At 52.3% G+C, this 18087-nt stretch overlaps 1 protein-coding gene across 5 annotated transcripts in view; it reads left to right on the top strand.

The window, feature by feature from the left end:
• DLG3 (discs large MAGUK scaffold protein 3) overlaps nucleotides 1-18087 on the top strand; it is a 177215-nt gene that overhangs the window by 81738 nt on the left and 77390 nt on the right. For 3 of the 5 annotated variants that reach the window (XM_065411040.1, XM_065411042.1, XM_065411041.1), the window contains one exon: nucleotides 2361-2414. The exons of the other annotated variants lie outside the window; for them this stretch is intronic. In XM_065411040.1, coding sequence (XP_065267112.1) covers nucleotides 2361-2414 — 54 coding nt within the window. The remainder of the gene's footprint in view (nucleotides 1-2360; nucleotides 2415-18087) is intronic. 5 annotated transcript variants of the gene reach the window in all.

Below are 18087 nucleotides of genomic sequence, written 5' to 3'. Positions count from 1 at the left end.
TTTGGGACAATTGTACGTGTGTATTCCCAGAGCTGCAGAGGGCCTGCAGTGGCCAGGATACGCTCGGTGCCTCCTGCCGCTCAGTTCTTTGATTCTTGCATTTCTCTCTAGACCGGTTTGTGGGGAGGAGGAGCCCCGGGGCAGTAGCAGGTTGTGCCTGGGTGCTGTCCTTCAGGAGGGTCTCTTGCTGGACAGCTCCCCAGCAGGGCTGAACATAGACTCAGCACCAGGGCTGGGGCGGCAGGTCCCGTGAATGGACCTACAGCTGATACCTCAATAACTGTGTCATGTGATTTGTCCCATTTTCACTCTTTGTGTCTCACCTGCACTCGTTCCAGACTCTGAGCCCAAGCAAAGGGCTGGAAGATGGTGAGTCCCTGAGACCCAAAGCACAAAAAAGCTAGTGCCTCATGTGTCTCGAGGGGATGGAAAGCACCCGATGGAACGTTTGAATCTCTCAGTACAGCTCTCACTCTCTAATCACACAAGCCGTTGGGGCTTTATCACATGCTCTTCTCCACCTCTGCAGTACTCCTCGCCCGGCTCTCTCGCCTTGCTGCTCACCTTCTGCCATTGGGTGATCGCTGTATCCCTCTCCCATCCTCAGGGCCTGGACCAGTCCTTTCCCGGCCTCCATTCTCATTCCGGCCTGACCTTGTGTCAGGAAATGTGCTTCCCTGCCTGCCTATGCTCCAGGTCATTGATACACAAAGACATTCCCGCACCTGTGGCTACCTCTCGTCACCGCCCTCCCTCTCACCTGGCCTCAGGAGCACTCAGTCCTGCTCCGCCTCCTTCCTCCAGCACACGTGTAGCTCTCCTCTGTCAAACACAGCGCCAGAAGCAGAGGAGACCAGGGAGGGGAGCTGCAGCGACTGGAGAAGCTCGTTGTCTAGGGCAGAGAGGATCCCTAATGCCTGGAAAGGCACCGAGTATCAGCCTCGAGGTCACAGATCAGCTACGCTAACAGGGAACAGCCCAGAGTGTGGGGAGGGAGGAAATCCACCTGGTGCCAAGGGGCGGAGAGACATTCCTGGGCCATCTGGGGGAGAGTCCGTGTGGTGCTTTGGGAGGAGAGCTGTCGAGTGCCGGGGCAGGAGGTGCTTTGGGGGGGTGTATACATGGTGCCCTGGAGGAGGTACGGAGAGCTCAAGTGGCTTGAGGAAATGGAAGCTCCTCTCCATTGTCTGCAAATCATTGACTGCCATGGCCCATCCCGGGGCACTCCACGGTGTTCATCTTCGAGGTGCTGGGTCAGAGAGGCCAGCTGATTACTGGTAGTGCAGCAGCTGGTTGGCTGTTCAAAGGAAGCTGAAAACCCAGGGAGGCAGTGTCAGGACTGGGACATGGACAGACTGGCCCAGTGCTCGGAGCAGGAGTGGTCAGGCCAAATGGTCAGAGCCAGAATCGGAAACCAAGGCTCAAACAAGAGTCAGGCGCAGTGCAGCAGCCAGTCAGAAAGTCTCTCCATTGCTCAGACAACTTCCTGGGCCTCCTTCTGACTAATGTGGTATGGTCAGGCCAGTCACTGTCCCCAGTCAGGATCCTTGTGGGAGGGGGAGAGTTCTGCTAGCCCCTCACTTCCAGTAGTTCTGGGTGAGCTGTCCAGTGGTGCCTGGGTCTGAGGGCTACACGGGAACCCGTGGGTCTGGATTAGAGGCCCACACGCCCTTAACAGGCCAGATTGCAAGTTGTGAAACGAATATTGACACCAGAGTTTCTGCAGTTGCCACTCCCCTGAGCACGTTGGCCAGGCTGTGTGCTCCTGTGTGCTGTGCACATATTACTGAGTTCATTCTCACAGCCCCTCCATGAGGGGAAGAGAAGGGACTCACCCACGGTCACAGGGTGCATCTGCTGCAGAATGGGGACTGGAACTTGGCAGTTCCCAGTTCCTTCCACTGGTGCCGCTCCACATCGGCTGGAAGTACCTTTTTTCCCTCTCCCCAGCGGCCAGGCTCCCAGTCGCCGGGGATTCAGGTACAATCTGCTCTGGAGCTGGGATAGAGGCTAGGGGTGGGATCTGTTTCCTTCCCTTCCTGTGCCACAGCACCTGGGCTCCCCAGGGACTGGAACGCTACTGGACTGGATGCGGCACCTGGAAAGCCTGTGAGAATCTTGCCAGGTCTCTATTGCCCAAAGAGAGAGGCAGCCTGGGTGGGGTATCTGAGAGCATGGGGTGGTGGAGGGAGAGTGCCAGAGAACACTGCCTTATTTTCATGTCTTGCTCTTCTGTTAAGTGCCGTGTGATTGTGTGTCTGGTGGGCAGGTCTTGGAGAGGGTGGCTGGGTGGCTTGGAGCATGGGGACCCATAGCTCAGCGGTGTGATACTCTGGGTTTTGTCTCCATCTCTCTAACAGGCTAACCCTGCTCCCATTATCGTGAACACGGACTCCTTGGAACCAGGGATCTCTGTAAGTCTCCTGCTTGGATTTTCATTTTTTTCTATAGAAATAACACGTTAACCCTGCCTGCCTGGGCCCTGGGGATACCGCTCCCCGGGATCCCCTGCCTGGCTGGGCCCTGGGGATACCGCTCCCCGGGAACCCCTGCCTGCCTGGGCCCTGGGGATACCGCTCCCCGGGGTCCCCTGCCTGCCTGGGCCCTGGGGATACCGCTCCCCGGGGTCCCCTGCCTGCCTGGGCCCTGGGGATACTGCTCCATCCTAGCATGGCTGTTATCCGGGGGGGCGGAGGGGGAACTGGCCTCTCTAGAGCTGCTCCTCTGCTCACACCTCACACCAGCTGTTCCCAGCCCCTTTGCCGAGGGAAGGCCATTTTAGTGCTGCTTCTGTCCATCCACCCCATGTGGCGTTTCTCAGCATCACTAGGGGAGCTATTACCTGAAAGCAAAGCTCTGATCAGAGCGATTGGCAAATTCACCAGCCCCCAGGCGGAAAGCAAGGAAGCCGTCTCCGTGGAGATCGTGCAGAGGGTGTTAGCAGCAGGAAGGCAGGGTGGGGGAGAGAGTGGGGAATGGACTCTGGGGGCGGATTCCGGGGAAGGGAACATATACTTGGGGGTGGGGGAACCAGAGAGGCTAATCTTACTGGACAGGGGTTTTAACCTGGTGACCCATGAGACCCACTTCAGCCCTGCCCCCGCCGTTCAGCGGATGGGTTTGGCCAGACCCTTAGCAGTGTCCCTGCCCAGGGCAGAGAGGAAGCACAGTGGACAGCGGCTGGGATGAATAGTGGTTCCTGCAGCGCTGGCTGCATAGCCCTGGGGCACTCCGACTTTACCCCGCTGAGAGACGCACTGACAGTGTGCCAGGCCTCTGCCAGCTGCACCTATTTCTCTTAGGAGGCAGCACATGGCAGCCACCCTCCTCTTGAACCCGGGGGGCAGCTTTGGAGCTGCCTTGTGCCGGGCTTTGCTGGTCCTCTGTCTCAGGACGGAGTATTGCACACGGGGTCAGTAGTCCCCAGGTGGCACCTCTGTGGCCAAGCATTTTCGATGTGACACAAATGCCAGTTCCGCACGCAGCCCAGGGCGGGCCAGCACCAGGCTGGTGGGTAGGTCAGTGCTGAGTCGGAGGGAGGGGAAACAGCAACTGAATCCTCCGCACTACTTGATGCATCCACTTACCTTTGTCTTAAATCTCAGCCCAGGGCTACCTCCAGCACCATCTCCTCTCCCGCCTGGGCGTGTCTCCTCTCCCTCCCTGCTGGCTGCGTGGCTAGCTCGTGCGTCTGACCCTGCTGAGCTGCCAAGATCTGGCCTTGCTCTCAGCACCAGCTTGCTCCAATATGCGTTGACGCAGAGTCCCGATGTAGGGGCATCACCCCATGCTTCCCTGCAGTCTGGGACGCTGATGGCTGCGGTGAAAGGTTCTCTACGACCCGCTCAGAGCAGAGAGCAGGGTTTAAATCTGAACATGTGCTGACGATCTAGAGCAGCTCTGCAGACCTAGAGTCAGAGCCAGTCCCTGCCCTGCAGAGCTCACTGTCCGAATGGCTGGCGTTGTGCTCCCTTTCCAGTCTTCATAATCGAATCATGCCCCCAGGTGAGCCGGGCTCCTCCCAGTGCCGCAGAAAGAGCCAGCCTTGCCCAGCTGGTCGGAGCCCGGGGCCATCTGGATCCCATTTGCTGATGCCATTTTACCAGTAAGTCTGAAAGAGGAACCTGTTTTCTAGAAGGGAACAGGAGCCCTGGGGCAGGCATCCAGCAGGGGGACAGCACGGGCTTTGCCCTGAGCAGGCCGAAGGCAGTTTGGGATTAAAAGCTCCTTTTTGTTCCGGGTTTGTCTCCTCTGCCTGTTGCCTGGAGCTCAACAAGGCAGTGAGTGAGACTCTCCCTCTTGCCACTTGGTTCTCTCTCTTTCCACTTTGGCCACCATCCTCTTGTTCTTCCTCCCTCACCAGCGCCAGCCCCTGGCTCAGCTGTGCCGGGCCCCGTGCAGATGGGCAATGAAGGCAGAGGGTGCAGGCAGTTCCCCCTCTCTCCATGTCCCTGCATCCAGCTTTGCACGCAGGGATCACAAGGACCTGTGAGACTGACATCACAACCAATACTGGGCTCCTCCAGGGGGCCTTGGCCATGGGCTCCTCCGGGGGGCCTTGGCCCTGGCCCCCCAACTCCACACAGACCCATACATGGAGACAGCGGCTCCAGCCTCCCTGGGACTGAGTCCCTGCCTGAGCCCCAGTTCTCCAGAAGCGCAAGCTGGGCCTTAGAGGCTCAAGATAGCCCCTCACTTTTCTTCCTTCTCTTTGTCTTGTTTCCTTCTACTCCCTCTCCCTCCATCTTGGTAGCTTACTGTCTCTGTCCTCCTCCCCCACTCCCAGCTCCTTGGCTGGGAGCCCTGTCTTGCCTCTCTGTGATTTGAGGTCTATTCCTACTGCCCTGTTCTGGTGGGTTTGATTAGATTATTAGAGCACACTAATCACCATGGAGACAGCTGGCAAATTATCCCAATCATCTCTAGAGGCTGATCCCGGGGGTCTGATCCAGGCACCCATAAATGTGTCCAGAAAATCAGCTGTACCCAGGGCTACGGACACCAAAATCAAGGGCCACACGTGGCTGTGTCTGGGTTGCTATTGTGTGGATCTTACTGGCTGTAAATCCAGGGGAGGCCTTGGGTTTAGAGACCTGGTGCATTTTGTCTTATCACCTTCAACTGGCAGCATTTGGGGCAGGGATCTCCGGGTTTTGTAGAGAACCCAGCATCCACCACAGCATTGAATCTAACAGAGCCCAGCGCTCCAGATGCAATTCCCCAGTGCGTTAAATTCTGCTCTGTGTGGGTTTTTATCCCACGCTTATCGCCCTACAAGCTGAGCACCGTAATGAAAGAATCCCTTGGAGGGTAATCCCCCTCGTGGGCCAGTTCTGTGCACAAGTAAATACCTACCTGTGAATCCGAATCCACTTTCTGCACATGCTCCATCAATGGCTTCCAGACGTCCTCTCACAGGCCCCTGCAGCCTGTCCGTAATCCTGCAGAGAGAGCCACTGGCGCCAAACGCCACCCAGACAGCAATGTCCTTCCAGTGTAACCCAAGTCCCCTCTGGAAGAACGTCTCCAAAGAGAAGTATCGTTCAACACGGACTGTAGCCAGTGGGTTCAGTGTGCGTAGGGGACTCTGTGCTAAGACACAGTCCATGCACCCTGTATAGGGTCAGAACTCCCCTGCCAGGGGGTTGGGGGTTTTTGTGCATTAGCATAATAGATTTTCACATATAGGGGTTTTTTACCCAGCACAGAGTGTGGGTTATAAAAAGCATATCTGCCCTGTAGACGGTGCTGAGTGTGTCAGAGGTGCCCCGGGGACTGAGGAAACCTCCCTTTGTTCTCAGATGATACAAAATCTTTGATGGCCATTCCAAGAAATCAGCATGAAAAGCAACTCCAGAGCATTGCCATCTTCTTCTGGTGGTTGTCAGACCCAGACTATGGCCCATGGAGCACTTGCCGGGTACCCTGCAGAGAGCTGGTGGGTCACATGTTGCTAGCTGCTGCTCCTTGTTTACACGAGAAGACAGCTATAAATACAGTACCTGAAATACTGGTACTGTTCCAATTGCCCTGCAGTAGCCACAAAGATGGTACCGGAGTGTGACTGACTGGAGCAGCGGTGGCTACAAGACAATCTCTTTGTTAAGATGTGGTCCACACTGAGCAGGAGTTGGGGAACTCCTAACTCTGAGGATGGTCAGCCAGGAGCGGACGCAGCAGAGCACTGTATGCCGCATGGGCACTGCTGATTTTGCCACGGCCTCTTTGAACTTGTGTTGTGAGGCTGGATAGCCAGACACATTGCTGCCAATGGGTAAAGCCCTCACGTTTTGCCTACTGAGCGTCCACCGGCAAACCTTGCTGCAGTCATGGTGTCCAGCCCTAGTTACCACACTCATACGGCCGTTCCATGCTCACCTTCATGACACCATCACAGACTTGTAATAGGCAGCCAAGGGTCTGTCTACACAGCAAAGAAAAACCCGGGGCTGGCCCATGCCAGCTGGCTCGGCCTGCGGAGCTGTTTCATTGCTGTGTCGATGTCCAGGCTCAGGCTCTAGGACCCTGCGAGGTGGGAGGCTCCCAGAGCTCAGACTTGAGCCCAAGCCCGGAAGTCTACACAGCAATGAAACAGCCCGAGCCCTGCGAGCCCATGTCAGCTGGTGCAGGCCAGCCACGGGTTTTCTTTGCTGTGTAGACGTACCCCAGGAGTACATCCAGCAGCTCAGCCTCTGTGACTTGTCTCAGAGGAGTAGGGCTACGATTCAAACACTCTCCTGTTGTCCCAGCTCGGGAAGAGCAAACACACGGGCCCATGATGACTGCCCGGTGGCACTCGGCGCTGAATGAGCGCGGCAGGCCCTTGCTGGAGCAGTGAAGGAAGGCGAGCATGTATTATTTATCTGCGCTATGTACAGTGTCAACCATGGTGTGGAAAACATGTAGGATAAAAGTGGACATGACTGAAAATGAGTCACTAGGTTTTGGTAACACAGCAGGAAGTATAGTGTCAAAGAACAGGCAAGAGACAATACAGTCTGTTGTCTGTGGGACCCCCTGCCATCTGCAGGCTCACACCGTACGGGTCCCCTTGCTAACCCCCGATATGCCCCCTCCTCTGCTCTGGGGGTTACTATAAATACTCTTGTCCCAGGGATCCCCCCTGCTGGTCTCAGTTCCGGGAAGGATCACTTGGGGTACGTAAAGGCCCTTTTCTGAATTCTTCAATCTTTGTACCCCTCTGTTTCAGACGGCAAATTCTGGATGGCTCAGGCCACAAACCTACCTCTTCCACAATAGACTGATGGGGGATAAGGCATCCTTCAGCATCCAGGCAGGCTTGTGTGCTGGTCCTTAGTTCTCCCCTCCCACTTCAAACCAAACCAAAGCAAAAACCCTACACCTGGAAAATTGTATCCTGTCCCAGCAGCATTGTAAGGAAGGGCAGATCTCGAGGGCGTGGCATGGCTGTTCATGGCTGCCCCGGGGATTGGTTTAAGCACCCCCCGTGTGTTACAGGGAATATGGGGCAGACAGCAGCTCACATTCTGTTTAGAAACAGGGTTAGAGGCAGGCTGTTTTTGATCACTGGTTAGACTCTGTACATGCCACCATTGACAGAAAGCCACTCCCTGTGCTTTGTGTAAAAACACTGCAAAGTTGCCCTATGTGATACTAAAATGACTTGTGTTTATAGCATGTTAATTTCCTCAATGAGTGTTTTCATGTGCCAACATTCACCACATCTCAAGTTACAGAGACAGACAGGTGTCTGATTAGTGGCAATTCTAAATATCCTGGTTTTGGCCTCAAAACAGAAAAATTCATTCTGGCCACATGCTTCATTGGATTCAGACTTCCAGACTCAGACCTGGTCCGCTATTAAATGAGGTCAGTATAACTACATCTCTCAGGGGTGTGAAAAATCCACCCCCAGGGCCATGCAGTTAAACCAACCTAACCCCTGGTGTAGACAGTGTGAGATTGACAGGAGAATTCTCCCATCGACCCAGCTACCATCTCTTGAGGAGGTGCATTACCTATGCCAACAGGAGAACCCCTGCTGTCCGCATAGGGGGATCTTCACTGAAGCGCTACAGCCGCTCAGCTGCAACAGGACAGCGGTGTCACTGCAGCATTTTAGCCAAGCCCCTAGTAGAAAGCATCGTTACCTGACTGCTCTGAAATGAGGTTGATCTTTTCAATCTAGATAATTGCCCACATCAAAAAATGACTACACAATTTGGGATAAGAACTTACAGTTTCACTCCCTTGCTCAGAAGAGGCCAAGGACGGGAAGAGCAGCCAAGTGCTGCCGATCAGGATTTGGGGTTGAAATGGGCTGGCTCATTGTAGCTTGGGGAGCTGGTACTTGTCTTTTTTTAAGAGTCTCCATCTGCTCCTAAATCTGAACATCCGTTTTACAAAACTGAGCCTCCAGCTCTGGTAATTACTGAGAAAACCTTGCAAATTGTGATCCAAGTGTAAACTGACCAGGCGATGCCTGCCAGAGTGTGCAGACAGCCTGCAATGGCTCTGGAAGGAAGGTGCTGTCCCGTTTAGCTCACTCTGGCCCTGTGACTATCATTTAAATGTCCCCATTGTTAACTATGTGACTGCTGATCAAAACATGCAAGAGAGGGATGAGCATATTCTGAAAAATTACACAATCCCACGTGAGTTTCTCAAAGAGGCAGGGCTTAATTTGTGGGAGGACCTTGGGAAAGTACCACAACTTTTTTCCCCTCCACCTGACTGCTGATCAGGATAGATCCCTGGGAACAATTAACTAAGCCTTCCAACATGCTTGTTTCATCAGTAAATATCACTATCTGCATTTCCATAGATTCCAAGGCCAGAAGGGACACCGTGATCACCCAGTCTGACCTCCTCTATAGCACAAGCCACAGAACTGCCCCAAACAAATTCCTAGAGCAGAGCTTTTAGAAGAAGGTCCGACCTTGATTTAAGACTTGTCAGGGCTGGCGAATCCCCATCTTACATAGGGGGAAGCTGAAGCACAGTGCAGTATGCCTGCATTGCACAGCACGTCAGGGCAGAACAATAACCCAGGAGGCCTATCTCCTGGGAACCTGTAAAGCTGAAAGAGACTGAGGAGTGAAAATAAACACATGAGCTGGCAATTCAGGAGGCCAGCAAACGTTTGGTCTGAATATGCAGCTGCATCACATCCTGGGACAAGGAGAAGAAGTAGTCCCTCCCTGCATGCCTGTGGTGTGATTGCACCCGGAGAGTGGTGTCTGACAGATACTGACAAACTGAAGTGAACTCAGGCCAGGTGTACTGATATAAGTCTGTATCGTAGAACGATGTCGCTCAGTGGTGTGAAAAATCCACCCCAATGCGCGACATAGTTACCCCCTACACAGACCCTCTACACAGACAGCGCTATGTTGCGGGGAGAGCTTCTTCCCTCCTGAGCTCCCGCCTCTCGGGGCGGAGGATTAACTACGCCGACAGGAGACGCTCTCCTGTCTTCCTGGAAGTGCTCCACTGCCGCCATAGCTCTGTATATGAAGACAAGCCCTCAGAGAGGAGCAGCAAAGCTGATTAGAGAGGGATTGAGTTAGGGAGCGAGGTTAACGGGGGGAATCCCCATGCTATGGGACCTAGAGGAATGTTTACGCTGAGCTCGGAGAGAGCTTTCCAGCTCAGGTAGACAGCCTTGCACTAGCTCTACTTGAGCTAACAGGCTAAAAGCACCCGTGTGGACGTGGTGGCGCCCAAGTCCAAGCCCGCCTGACCACTGGGTCCAAGCTTGGGTGGCTAGCCTGAGCCACCGCCAGTGTCAGACACACACTCAGCTGCAGTGTAGACATACCCGATGAGGCCCCTCTGGGGAATGCAGCGGTCCCCCTGTAGCGGGCATTTGGGGGCAGGTGAGGGTGAGAAGGGGAGTGGCAGGGGCAGGGCTTGTGTGTTGTAATCACTGCTCCGGGGGTGGAACCAGCAGCCCCTGACCAGAGAAGGGCATCCCCACTGCCCTCCGCCCCGGGGGTTGCATTAGCGAAGAGGGAAGCTGGATGCACATTAAGCTGAATAGTGGGACTTTATTAAACCCTGTGCACTGCTCTGTGGGTGCGGCTGCCTTGCTTGCAGCCTAGCTCCTCTCACACACGCTTTCCTGATGGCCCCTCCATAACTGCCCTCCAGGGAACATAGCCCTCTGACTCCAGTTCCACTGATCATGGTACAGGACGAATCTGGCCCTCAATCAGTGTCATGTAGACAACAGAGTCAGTGGCATGCTAACCGAGGAGGGAAAGGAATACTGTAATGTGGTGCTAGGGGATATAGAACTGGGCAAATAATTTCTTCTGGGTGAAATCCACCCTGTTCAGAGGGCCAGTCGAAGGCAGACTTAAAGTGTTGGAATGCCTGGTAGTGTGCAGGGCCCGATTTCGCCCCCTCTGAATAGCTGGATATTCAATATTCAGACTGTGGAATATGTGCGTTGTTGGTTTGTTAGGTTACATGGAGCATCTTCTGTTCCCCGCTGGCTGCCTAATGCAACTAACCAACATACTGTTGCATGAAGTTTGGATATTGCAATCAAAGCTAAAATTTGAAATTCATTTTTGGTGACTATCCACACGTCCAGGCATGATGGGGACGTTCCCAGTGTGTGTTGGGCCAGAATTAGGGCGAGGGAAGCTTGAGCATTACAGGATGGGGGAAGGGGAATGCAAAAGAGCCCTGGACTCATCTACGTTGAAATTCATGTTTGAAGTAAAGGAAAATGTTGGCACTGTTTGCTCACTTCTAACAAGGAGCAGGAATGGGATGGAATTGAGTCAGCCCAATAGTTCCCTGTAAGTCGGGGTCAATGTGAAATGTCTGAGGCCCAGGGAAGGGGAGAGAGCCCTGCAGCTTGGGATGTTTAATGTTAGAGTGAACGAAGCACCAGGAAAATAAGAGGGAAGGTCTTGTCTTCCATTCCCAGGTGGGGCACCGCCCTGGTCCCTGTAACCGTAAAGGGAATAGTGGTATCGGTTCCATACAGGCCTCTGTTACCCACAGCTCTGCCAGTGCAAACTGAAGCAATGCCAGCAGGAAGGAAACTCAGAAGTCAGGAAGCTGGAGTGGGTGATGGTGGAGCAGGTGGTCCAGGCCCAGGGAAGAGACTGTGTTCTTTATTGGGCTGTATACTTGTGCTGATCACTGCCCCTTTCTTTACATAATGGGCTGTTTCACCTCTGATTTGATCACCCCCCTGCATTTTACCAGGATACCATAGTCTCATGCGTCGTTTGTTCTTTGTTATTGCCCCGCTCACACCTTCCTAGGCTTTGACAGCCGTGAGATCCACTGCAGAAGAGTATCTGCTCCCGGCCCCTCTGCCTGGCACCAGGCCTGAGACCGCGCTCTGTAAGGGGCTGCCTTTATCATGGCGCCTGTCCCTGCGGGTCAGCTGACCCAGGCTCGTGTGGCTCGGGCTTCGGGGCTGTCAGATTTCAGTGTAGACCTTTGGGCTTGGGCTGGAGCCTGAGCTCTGAGACCCTCTCCCCGTCACAGGGTCTCCGAGGCTGGCTTCAGTCCGAGCCCAGACTCCACAGTGCAATTTTATAGCCCTGCAGCTCAGCTGATCCGGGCGAGCTGCAGCCGGGCCACGGGTCTTTTGTTGCAATGTAGAGGTGGGTGTTCTGCCGAGTGCTGCGCCCGCTCACTGCTGACAGCTGGCCCAGCAGCCTCACTCAGGAAGAGCACAGACTCGGCTGGGTGGCGAAGGCTCGGACGGGTTTATTGTCACCGAAGTCCAGTCCTAGCGCCCGGCTCAGTGGTTACAGGTACGCTAACACATATATGCCTGACTCCCATCAGCAGCGGAACTTCCTGCTGCCCTTTCAGCCGGACAAAGCTGGTCCTCCTGTGGCTTCTCTCTTACACATAGCTACAAACAACTTACGTACCACACTCCTGTCGTGACCAGTTACCACCTTACACCTGGTACCTGTGGATTCGAATAAAACATCTCTGTCCATTAGTCTGTCCTCCCGTCCTTGTCTTGCTCGGGGACGGTGTGTTCCTGTACAATCCCCAGGAATGTGTTTACTTGGAGACCTGATACTTAGGGGTGCCTGTGTCTTAGTGACGCTTGCCAGGCCTCTGCCAAGTTCGTGTGCCGGACAGCAAACTCGTAAGCAAGTATCTGCTGTATGACAGGGCCTGCCATTTGCTCAGAGCCTGGCTTTTTGCTTACTGGTTCAGGCCTCAGGTCCGATCCCAGGCCCAGCGCACCAGGCTCTCTGATCACTGATGGGCTGTGTGCCCTGTCGCGGAGGCCAGGGCCTAGCAGTGTGCGTCTGTTCATAACTTGTATGCCCTGCTTATTCGTAGACTCACAGACTTTCAGCCAGAAGGGACCAGCGTGATCATTTAGTCTGACCTCCTGCACATCACAGGCCACAGACCTCCCCCACCCACTCCTGTATCAAACCCCTAACCTCTGGCTGAGATACTGATGTCCTCAAATCATTAAAGACTTTAAGTTACAGAGAATCCACCATTTACACTAGTGACCGTGCCCCACGCTGGAGTAGAAAGTGCAACCCCCCCCCAGGGTCTCTGCCCTTCTGACCTGAGGAAAAATTCCTTCCCACCCACAAATATGGCAATCAGTTAGACCCTGAGCACGTGCATGAGACCCACCAGCCAGGCACCTGGGAATGAATTCTCTGTAGTAACTCAGAGCCTTCTCCATCTAGTGTTCCCTCTCTGGCTATCAAAGATATTTGCTAATAACAGCTGTGGAAGGACCATAAACCATTGTAGGCAGTCTCACTGTACCATCCCCTCCATAAACTTATCAAGCTCAGTCTTGAAACGAGTTAGGTTTTTGGCCTCCACTGCTCCCTTTGGAAGGCTGTTCCAGAACTTTTCTAATAGTTAGAAACCTTTATCTAATTTCAGGCCTAAACTTGATGGCCAGTTTATATCCATTTGTTCCTGTGCCAACATTGGCCCTTAGAACATAAGAACGGCCGTACCAGGTCAGACTAAAGGTCCATCTAGCCCAGTATCCTGTCTACTGACAGTGGCCAATGCCAGGTGCCCCAGAGGGAGTGAACTCAACAGGAAATGATCAAGTGATCTCTCTCCTGCCATCCATCTCCATCCTCTGACAAACAGAGGCTAGGGACACATTCCTTACCCATCCTGGCTAATAGCCATTAATGGACTTAACCACCATGAATTTATCCAGTTCTCTTTTAAACGCTGTTATAGTCCTAGCCTTCACAACCTCTTCAGGCAAGGAGTTCCACAAGTTGACTGTGCGCTGCGTGAAGAAGAACTTCCTTGTATTTGTTTTAAACCTGCTGCCTATTAATTTCATTTGGTGACCCCTAGTTCTTGTATTATGGGAATAAGTAAATAACTTTTCCTTATCCACTTTCTCCACATCACTCATGATTTTATATACCTCTATCATATCCCCCCTTAGTCTCCTCTTTTCCAAGCTGAAGAGTCCTAGCCTCTTTAATCTCTCCTCATATGGGACCCGTTCCAAACCCCTAATCATTTTAGTTGCCCTTTTCTGAACCTTTTCTAGTGCCAGTATATACATTGAGTGGATGTTTCCAGAGAACTATCCACAATGACTCCAAGTTCTCTTTCTTGAGTGGTAACAGCTAAGCTAGACCCCATCACTTTGTATGTATGATTGGGATTATGTTTTCTAATGTGCATTACTTTGCATTTATTAATGTTGAATTTCATGTGCCATTTTGTTGTCCAGTCACCCAGTTTTATGAGATCCCTTTGTAACTCTGCAATCTCATTTGGACTTCACTATCTTGAGTAATTTTGTATCATCTGCAAATTTTGCCACCTCAAGGTTTACCTGTTTTTCATCTCATTTATGAATATGCTGAACAGCACTGGTCCCAGTACAGAACCCTGGGGGACACCATTATTTACCTCTCTCCATTCTGAAAACTGACCATTTATTCCTACCCTTTGTTTCCTGTCTTTTAACCAGTTACTGATCTATGAGAGAGCCTTCTCTCTTATCCCATGACAGCTTACTTTGCTTAAGAGCTTTTGGTGAGGGACCTTGTCAAAGGCTTTCTGAAAGTCCAATACAATACCACTACTACACTATATCCACCGTATCACCTTTGTCCACATGTTTGTTGACCTCCTCAAACAATTCTAATAGGTGAGGCATGATTTCCCTTTACAAAAGCCATGTTAACTCTTCCCCAACAAATCATGTTCATCTGTATGCCTTGTAATTCTGATCTTTACTGTAGTTTCAACTAATTTGCCTCGTACTGAAGTTAGTCTTAACAGCCTGTAACTGCCAGGATCGCTTCTGGATCTTTAAAAAAAAATTGATATCACAATAGCGATCCTCCTGTCATCTGGTACAGAAACTGATTTTAGTGATAGGTTACATGCCACAGTTTTGTAATTTCACATTTGAGTTCCTTCAGAACTCTTGGGTGATACCATCTGGTCCTGGTGACTTATTACTGTTTAGTTTATCAATTTGTTCCAAAACCTCCTGTATTGACACCTCAATTTGGGACAGTTCCTCAGATTTGTCACCTAAAAAGAATGGCTCAGGTGTGGGAATCTCCCTCACATCCTCAGCCTTGAAGACCGATGTAAAGAATTAATTTAGCTTCTCCACAATGGCCTTGTCTTCCTTGAGTGCTCCTTTAGCACCTCGATTGTCCAGTGACCCACTGATTGTTTGGCAGACTTCTTGCTTCTGTACTTAAACATTTCTTTGCCGTTAGTTGTCGTGTCTTTTGCTAGTTGCTCTTCACATTCTTTTTTGGGCTGCCTGATTACACTTTGACACTTGACTTGCCAGTTTACATTCCTTTGTTTTCCTCAGTAGGATTTGACTTCCAACTTGTAATGGATTTTGAAGTAGTTTCTGATAACTCCCTTCGTGGTTCGAGTACTCATGGTCAAGGCTCCAAGATTCATGGTCACTAGAACCTCGGGGAAGAAAGCTTTCCTATCAGTGTAGTGGAGTTGAGAGCAAATCCTTCCTTCCCCATCTCTGAGGGTGTGTGGCTCGAGTGGTCATCGACAACACTACAGCAGTGTTTGATGTCAACAGGCAGGGAAGGATCCTCTCCAGCCAACTCTGCAGAGAAGCAGTGGCTCTCTGGGAATGGTCCATAGTGCATCATAATTATCCTGTGGCTTCCTGTCTGGCAGGACGTGACAATACCCAAAACAGACCAAAGCCCAGCTGAGCAGGAATCAGCCGGACCAACGTAAATGGTCATTGAAGGATTCGGTGGGACTCTGACTGCCTGTCACAGGATGACTGCCCCTTTAAGGGGAGATGGGGCCAGCCACATCTGTGCCATAATGAATTAGCTGTTTCCCAGCCTGAGGGGGTGGGCCTGAGGAGAGGCAGGTGATAACCTGATGGACAGCTGGGCCTTAGAAAGGGCTGAGCGAGGTGAGGGCAACGTGGCTGTTGGAAAGGCTGGCTTGATCACGTGTTCCTCTGGAAGGCCCTGAGCCAGGGTCTGAGCGGAAAGGGTACACCGGGGAAACCGCTTGGGGCTAGAGCTCTAGCCCAGAGGGGGGAAAGACAGAGACTGTCAAAGGTAGCGCAGGAAGGGCTGGGAATAGTGCCTAGAAAGTGGGCTGAAAGAACCTTTCTTTTTTGGAGATTTCTTGTGTTGTGCCTTGGCTGGAGGGGGAAGACCTCTCCAGAAGTGCCTAGTGTGTGGAGAGCTGAGACGACACATTTTGGGGAGCGCCTGCAGTGCAATATTTGGCCAGCAGGGGGTGTTACAGCATGGCCATATCCACTTACACTGCCCCTGCACTTGGCAGCTCTAATCCAGTTCTAAAAGCAATCGGCTCGTTCCTACTATCCCTGCAAATTAAATAAATTCTCCCTTTGGACAGCTATCAATAATATGGTTTAATCTGTGGCTTCTATTCAGTCCATACTGGACTATTTCCTTCTCCTCTTACCGCTGGGTCTGTCCCTCTCCTCCTTTAGAGCACTCCTGGGTTTCTCTGATTCTCACGTACGAGTAGAGCATAAAATGGTATTCAGCCACCCTGTGCTAGTGTGGCCTAGGAGACGGAGGACTGGCCTGGGCCTTGGGCGAGCTGGGCTCTCCACTGGCCTGCGGGGTGACCCTGGGCAAGTCACTTCCCCTCTCTGTGCTTGTCTTCTCGTGCGTAGGATGGGGACAGTGAGGCTGAGCTGCTCCGGGAAGCGCTTTGAGATCTGCGGGGAAGAGGCTGTAGAAGAGCTGTGTGGTGTTGTGTTACTATTGAGGTAAAATGGTTTCTGAAGGGTCTGACAAAATTCTGTTTTGGTAAGAGACCCTCCTCCCACCTGGGACCGCAGTCTTGTCCTCACTCCGCTCACACAGCCTCCCTTTGAACCCAGGGGAAAATATTCCCTTTTCCATCTTTCTGTCAAGGGAGCTTTTAGTATAGCTACTGCTGCAGCTAGGGGACTTAATAAGCTGCAAGCCCTTGGGCTGACCTCCCTTTCACAGGACAGAGTGGTCCTTCGTTCTTTATCCAGAGTTTGTGCCCAGGGTGGGAACTGACTTTCACCCAAATCAAACCGTGACTCTGTCAGTAATCTTTTCCAGACTTTACTCTCACCCTAGGGAGTGGAGGCTGGTGGGTGCTAAGAGGGCATTAGTCTTTTATTTAAATGGGTCAAAATAACATAGAAAGTCACCAAGATTCTCTCTGTTTTATGGGGACAGTCACAAGGACCAGGGCGTTACATCTCAGTGCCTGTCCAAGTGGATCAGGCTCTGAACTATCACCAGAGTCCCTTATACCTGAGGGACTCAAACCCTTTCAGCCAGAGATAAGGCAAACTCTGGCTTTTTTGAGCTGTATCCCAGTAGTTGAGATCTGTAGAGTGCTCCTTGGAGCTCAATCCACACAGTCACAAGACACCACTCAGTAGACGTGGCATCTAGATCACATGCCCAATATGGCAGAGTGGTTCTACACTCTCTCGTCAACTAGTCCTCCTTCTCCCACCATCCTGGGAGGTTGCATTGCCTGCTAAGCTCCCACAAGTGGCTGTGTACGGAGGCCACTGGAAGAAGAAATGGAGGACACTCACCAGCAATTTGAGCTTCTTCTAAAGAAGCCTCTACAGATCCATGCTCCCTGCTCAGCCTCCCCACTCCTCAGAGTCCTGTTACCATCTGCTGGGCTCCAGGAATGCGGTGAAAGGAGCAGAGGTGATTGGAGCCCGGTGCCCCCTTCATTGCCTTGTTCCTGGACAGTTCAAAGCCACAATGGTGCTGCTGCAGGCACTGCTGCTGCTAGAGGTTCCCCGCAGCCCAGCTGCACCCAGTAGTGGGAACATGCAGAGTTTTCCAGCTGGTGCTAAGTAACCTAACCTGACTTCATTAACTTCATCCTGCCACTGCTGACTCTCCGGAGCGAGCTGGTGTCTCTGCTCCACACGGTGAGAGCCTTGTAGTGTCTTCCTGAAGCATGTGAACACTCCCAGCCCTCAATGGGACTGCGAGAACCAGCAGCAACAAATCAAAACCCTCCTCCCCCGAGAAAAGAGGTGCACCCATTCCTATTTCCAATGAGTGAGACATGGCAGGTCGGGGGATAGTGATGGAGCCTCCCAGGCACTGCCCAGGACATGTCTGAAAAGCCCTTACGTTAAAAGGAACTAGAGGTGTGGAAGGGAGGTTTTACCCTCACTCCCTTGTCGCACCACGAGCAGGAGGAGCCAGCCACAGGGAATGAGCCATGAGCACTGCAGCATCCCCACGGAGGAGATTTAAAGGATGCCAAGCGAATGGAAATGAGGTTTTGCTTCTGTGAATCTGCAGCTCTGTGAGAGTAAATTACCCCCTGCTTCCTTTCTGCTCCAGCACGGCTGGTACCAGGCAATTACAATCATTATCTGCTAGAGCAGTACTGAGTGGTGACAGCAGCCAGACCCTTCTCCTTCCCCTTCTGCCATCACAGCCATTCTCCTCCTGTCCACCATCACATGGGCTCATGCTTCTCAACTTGCCACGGTCCAGACACTAGGCAGAACGTGGTGACGAGGATCTGAAACAAGACAGATAAGAAAATGAACCCAGAAGGAAATAGGAATGACGTGAAGTTTTCTTC

This window comes from Emys orbicularis, chromosome 9 (genome assembly GCF_028017835.1).
Source record: "Emys orbicularis isolate rEmyOrb1 chromosome 9, rEmyOrb1.hap1, whole genome shotgun sequence".
NCBI lineage: Eukaryota > Metazoa > Chordata > Testudines > Emydidae > Emys > Emys orbicularis.
This window is presented reverse-complemented; position numbering and strand designations above follow the sequence as displayed.